The sequence below is a fragment of the Oryza brachyantha genome, chromosome 3, assembly GCF_000231095.2.
Source record: "Oryza brachyantha chromosome 3, ObraRS2, whole genome shotgun sequence".
In the NCBI taxonomy this organism is placed as follows: domain Eukaryota; kingdom Viridiplantae; phylum Streptophyta; class Magnoliopsida; order Poales; family Poaceae; genus Oryza; species Oryza brachyantha.
In genome coordinates this window covers 2,913,151-2,918,695 of record NC_023165.2, presented here as the reverse complement: position 1 = coordinate 2,918,695, position 5,545 = coordinate 2,913,151, and the positions used below count along the sequence as shown (strand labels likewise).

The following is a 5,545-nucleotide window of genomic DNA, read 5'->3' as shown; positions in this document are numbered from 1 at the left end:
TGCCCAATTTCTAAAGCAAGTGTGTGCCACCAAACTGAAATAAAGTTGAGCATTGGTTATGTGGTCTTGGGGGCCTCCTGTGCACTTTTAACTGGAAATGAAAGAAAGGAGATTTGGGCCTGCAAATGTATGCAGTACATTTTTTTCCCGGAGTCTTTGCTCTTCGTCCCGTGAGATGTCTGCATCCTCCTATGCAATTGCTGAGGAGCATCTCATGATCAGTTGAGAGATTGGGAGGTTCAGAAGGGAAAAAGAGGGTTTAGGTCTACCAACTGGTTGTTAGCAGACTAATACGTCTTAACAGATGCCGTCACCTACTCCGAGTGATCGGCCTCATAGCAATCAAGAACCACCTAAAAATGGCAAGCTGGGATGGAATTCAGGTAAAAACACACCAAGACTACTTTTTTGTGCAGAGTGAACCAACTGATTTGCTCTACTGTGGAGTATGCTGTAAGGACAGTCAAAACGGCAAGAAGATACACTGTTCTCAAGAACAGTAAAGCTGGAAGTTTTTAGACTGATTCCTTTTTGCGACACTATCAGTGGATGAAATGAGTTAATTAATCGGAAAATGATTACTTGATTGTTCAGTGAAAAATTTAGAAGTGAAAGCAACTGAACCAAATTGCTGGTTCATGCGGTTTATCAGTCATAGTATGGATGACTGAGATTGAGAGTTGGGTGATCCTGGGATACTTTAACAGTTGCACTCACTTAATCTCGATCGTTGATTTCCTGCTGCATGGTCGACTGCTACAGCCGATGAAAATTCCAGTGAATCCATGAGTTGAAACCTCAGTGAGAAAATGAGGGAGGAGAAAGAGATAGAGAAGAATAATCGAAAGGAAACAGACAAAATGGTGGTGGGGTTTCTTTAGGATTTGTAGGGAGATAGTGTTAGGCAGCCTCTTATTGGTGGAAGCCGTATATTATTGCTCAAGGAAAGAGTGAGGAGCTAGAACAACTCTAGCCTAGAGAGTGAAACCAAAAGAGAGAAGAGAAAAATAACAAAAAAAAGGAGTAGATGCAGTGTTAGTTCTTATTATTCTAATCTTCTCTCTTGTTGCAAATTCCTTTTAGAATCCTTGGGATCATCTCTGTCCCCGTTCTGGGTGGTTTCTGTCATACTCCAGGAACTGTCTTGTTCTAGCTCTTGCTTGGTCTGAAAGTTGATTTCCGAACAGGTATATAGCCTTATCCTATCAAGCTAACGTTGTTCTTTGGTTGCATCAGTTTCTATTTGATATGAGAAAACCAAAAAGAATTATCTTTTTAGCTTAATTGGGTGTTCATATGAATTCTTGGAATTGGTTTCTGCCTTCTTGCTTGTTGAGCTTTCCGATTCTTGTTAGCTCCTTCTGGTTGGTGGGTGCACCAACTGAAAAGATTGCTTCTTGTCGCTCTTCTTGAGCTTTGTTTCTGAATTGCTAAAGTAGAGGTGAGATTCTGTTGAAATCGAGCTGAGTTTCTCTGAAACCAATTATTTCTGGATGCATTTGTTCGCGTAACTTGCAGATAAATTCAGTCTTTTCGTTATTTCGTAAGTACTTGTTTGGACTGCTATTTTGTTAGCATCAGATGCTTAATTCATCAAATTACAGGTACTGTGAAATCCTTGGGAATCGTATTACAGAGACTGCAGCAATCTGAAGCCTACTGTCCAAGGTAGACAGCTGACATAAGCAGTCGAGCTATGTTGGATTCACTTCGTCTTCCTAACATATTCAGTTTTTTTTTTATGTTTCACGAATTGGAATTACTTCCCCTGTACTAGGAATTCTGACCTTCGTTTGTACTTTCTGTCTGAATCTGTGGTTACTGTTTACTACTGAGCTCATCGTCACGTTTCTGACAAACTCAGTTCACTAGGCACGAGATGTTTTACTCCTATTAAATCTTCTGCGTTTCTCTCTGGAACATCTGACTCGAGCATGAATGTTTAAAAGCATCAGTTTTGTAGTATGATGTTAACCTGATACCTAAAATCAGATTACAGTACTTTGAATTTACTGCCTGAAATTTGCTGAAGTTTTGAATACATTCAGTTTTCCCCCTTTTGCAGCCAGTTTGAAGCCAAAGACTGAATTTTTGTGTGATGACAGAGATAATCACTTTGTCTCGTCATCTTCGTGATGATTCATCAATCTGTCTCGTCTTCTGCTTCTGAAGACGATGGCCACATTCTTCTCCACTTCCACCAATCAGAGAGACCTCACCGGCGGCGTCGGCAGCGGCGGCAACGAGATGTCGTTCCAACACTACCCACCGCCGTCTAACCCTTACTCGGACTCATCGGCCGGCGGTCTGATCCCGCTCCCGGCGACCATCGTGTCGCAGAGCCACGTTGGGCACGGCGGGGACGAGGCGCCGGCGGCGTTCATCGGGACGAGGGAAGCGCCGGCGGACAGCGGCGAGATGGGCGGCCTGCAGACGCAGCTGCTCATGGCGAACGGCGCGGCGGCGCAGCGCCACCAGGGCGGGCTGTCACTTAGCCTCGGCACGCAGGTGCCGTTGTCTCTCTACCAGTACAGGCCGGCGGGCATGGCGGCTGCCTCGCTCCTCAGCCCGAGCGGCCAGTCGCCGACGATGGCGGGCAGAAGCGCGCAGAACAGCATCTACGTGCAGAACTGCAGGTACTTGAAGGCGGCGCGCGAGCTGCTCGACGACGTAGTCAATGTCAGGGACGCGATCAAGCGGAAGGGAGACAAGAGCCAGGGCAAGGATTCCGGCGACGCCTCCGACAAGAGCGACGACAAGGCCGGCTCGAACGCGCAGAAGGAGCAGGAGAGCAATTCTGCCCCCGAGCTCTCGCCGTCGGAGCGGCAGGACCTCCAGAACAAGGTCAGCGCGCTCATGGCCATGCTCGATCAGGTAATGCCCTCTCCGTCCCGCCGATCGGATTTGATCGATCGCCTTTGTGAGACCTAGAGCTTTGTCGTCAATGGAGGCTGTTGCGTTTTGGCGGCAGGTGGATCGGAGGTACAGGCACTACCACCACCAGATGCAGATCGTCATGTCGTCGTTCGACGCGGTGGCCGGCGCCGGCGCGGCGAAGCCGTACACGGCGCTGGCGCTGCAGACGATCTCCCGCCACTTCCGGTCGCTGCGGGACGCGATCGGCGCGCAGGTGCAGTCGGTGCGGCGGAGCCTCGGCGAGCAGGACACGTCGGCGCAGGGCGGCGGGCTCTCCCGGCTGCGCTACATCGACCAGCAGCTGCGGCAGCAGCGCGCCATGCAGCAGTTCGGCATGATGCAGCAGCCGCAGCACGCATGGCGGCCCCAGCGCGGCCTGCCGGAGTCCGCCGTCTCCGTCCTCCGCGCCTGGCTCTTCGAGCACTTCCTCCACCCGTAAGCACCACATCCTCTACTGCACCGCACCACCTTCGCCGTCGTCCTTGTCGGTCGATCTCACTCTCCACTCCGATCCGATGCTGCAGGTATCCAAAAGATTCCGAGAAGCTGATGCTCGCGAGGCAGACCGGCTTGTCCAGGGGTCAGGTGAGAGTGAGCTCGATCCATGAACCCGACGCCATGCGATGCGAGCTCTCCATGCTAGCTGATTCAAGAAGAGAATTACAACTTCTTTTTCTTACGTAGGTATCGAACTGGTTCATCAACGCGCGAGTTCGGCTATGGAAGCCAATGATCGAGGAGATGTACAAGGAGGAGTTCGGCGCGGAGATGGACTCCAACTCGTCGTCGGAGAACGCCGGCAAGGGCAAGGACGAGGCGATATCGTCGGAGGACCGCGACGAGTTCCAGAGCCCGCCGAGCGCCGCCGCGGGGAAGCACGGCGCGGCGATCCAGCTCAACCCGTTCAAGTCGGAGGCGGCGATGGGCGGCATGGACGGCGTCGGCCTGTCCAGCTGCCTCGACGGCGCCATGGGCACGTACGCCACCAGCCTAAACCTGAACCGCCACGTGCCGCCGGGCGCCTCAGCCGGCGGCAGCACCAGCCTACTGCACGACGCGCTGCAGGCGCACCATCACGCCGGCGGCGGCGACGCGAGGTTCGTCTCCTACGGCGACATGGCCGACCTCGGCGGCGGCTACGACGGCGGCAGCGTGTCCCTCACGCTCGGCCTGCATCACTGCAACAACGCCGGCCCCGTGCCGCCCGAGCAGCAGAGCCTGCTCTACGGCAGCGCCGGCGACTTCGAGTACATGAACGGCTCCGACGACCGGCAGCGGTTCGGGCCGTCGCAGCTGCTGCACGATTTTGTCGCGTGATCAATCAACCACGGCGCGCGATGCAGCGGCCGCGGCGATTGTGGGTGGGAATAACGCGAGACGGCGTCAGAAGCCTGGCCCGGCCGGCCGCCGGCGCCGTCGACGGCGAGGGGGTATACAAGTATATACAAGCATGCACGATGCATATACACGTACACTGGTGTTCTGGGTAATTAAGTGTAGGGTGAGGGGTGTAACTGTAAAACACTGTATATGAGAGGAGGGGGTGTAGCTTTGCAGCTTGTAAAGATAGATTGGTATTTTTGCTAGCTTGCAGTTTTCTCTATTGCTGATTGATGGATCATTCATATATATGGTGATGTGTTGGTCAGATTGGACCAGATGTTCAATGGGCTTACTGTAAAATATAGGCAAAAATGTTTCATGTTTTGTACTTCAAGTTCAGGCAATGCAAATAGGAGGTGGTGTATAAGTGAAAAAAAAAGGGTAAAATGTATGTTTTTCCTATTTTACATGAATATATCCACGAGCAGGGTGGAACTAGGCATGAGGCGACTTGGGCTTAAGCCCTATGTTTAGCTAAAAAGTTACATTAAGAGTGTATTAAATTTTTAGCTAAGATTTATCTAAATAATTTATACCCTATTATTTGAGTCCTAGGTTTAGTAAACCCGTTCACCCTACCTACTAGATGAGAAATTATGAAAATATACATGTGTGCGAGGTGAGGATGCAACACCGAGACCGTGGGGGAGCAGTTGCAGCAACAGCTTACCACTCACACGTAACGCACGTTGGTCCACGACACATGTATATTTCTATGATTTTTTTCTATTTTTTATGTATATTCATGCTAAATGATAGAAAAAATACATTCGAATTTTTTTCGTGTATAGGTCATGTAATGGTACACATGTTTTTTTTTAACTGCACGTTCATGGTCTGAACTTCTGAAGATCAGAAGATGTATGAGACGGATAGCACCCAGGAATGTATTATCTCCTTTGGAAATCAAGATTATAAAAACGCAGAAACAGAAAATAAAACCACAACAATAGAATCTCATGCTCTATAGAATCCTATATAGGATTTTAGAACACTAAGATGATTCATCTTGTTGTTTTTGTTTATGCTTATAAATCAAATTTTAAATTTTTTTATATTAAATTTAGAGTTGATCTCGGAGTCTTTTCATCGTAGTTCATTTTCTAGTCTTGGTTTCTAGATCGCTAACAACACGTATATAAAAATTTTATTTATAAATTATTTTTCGCTTGTAAATATATTGCTTGACTTTTTCATTCAAGAAAGGGAAAAATGACCCTAAGAAACTATGGGCTTCTCAGAGAAA

The 5,545-nt window shown here is 49.2% G+C and overlaps 1 protein-coding gene across 1 annotated transcript; it reads left to right on the top strand.

Moving 5' to 3' along the window:
• The first annotated feature begins 705 nt into the window (after window positions 1–705).
• On the top strand, window positions 706–4,741 carry LOC102718629 (BEL1-like homeodomain protein 7). Its single transcript, XM_015835626.2, has 6 exons — window positions 706–1,187; window positions 1,605–1,668; window positions 2,066–2,874; window positions 2,972–3,351; window positions 3,441–3,501; window positions 3,601–4,741. The coding sequence occupies exons 3-6, from the start codon at window positions 2,176–2,178 to the stop codon at window positions 4,231–4,233; spliced, it is 1,773 nt and encodes a 590-aa protein (XP_015691112.2). The 5' UTR covers window positions 706–1,187; window positions 1,605–1,668; window positions 2,066–2,175; the 3' UTR covers window positions 4,234–4,741.
• Window positions 4,742–5,545: the final 804 nt, after the last annotated feature.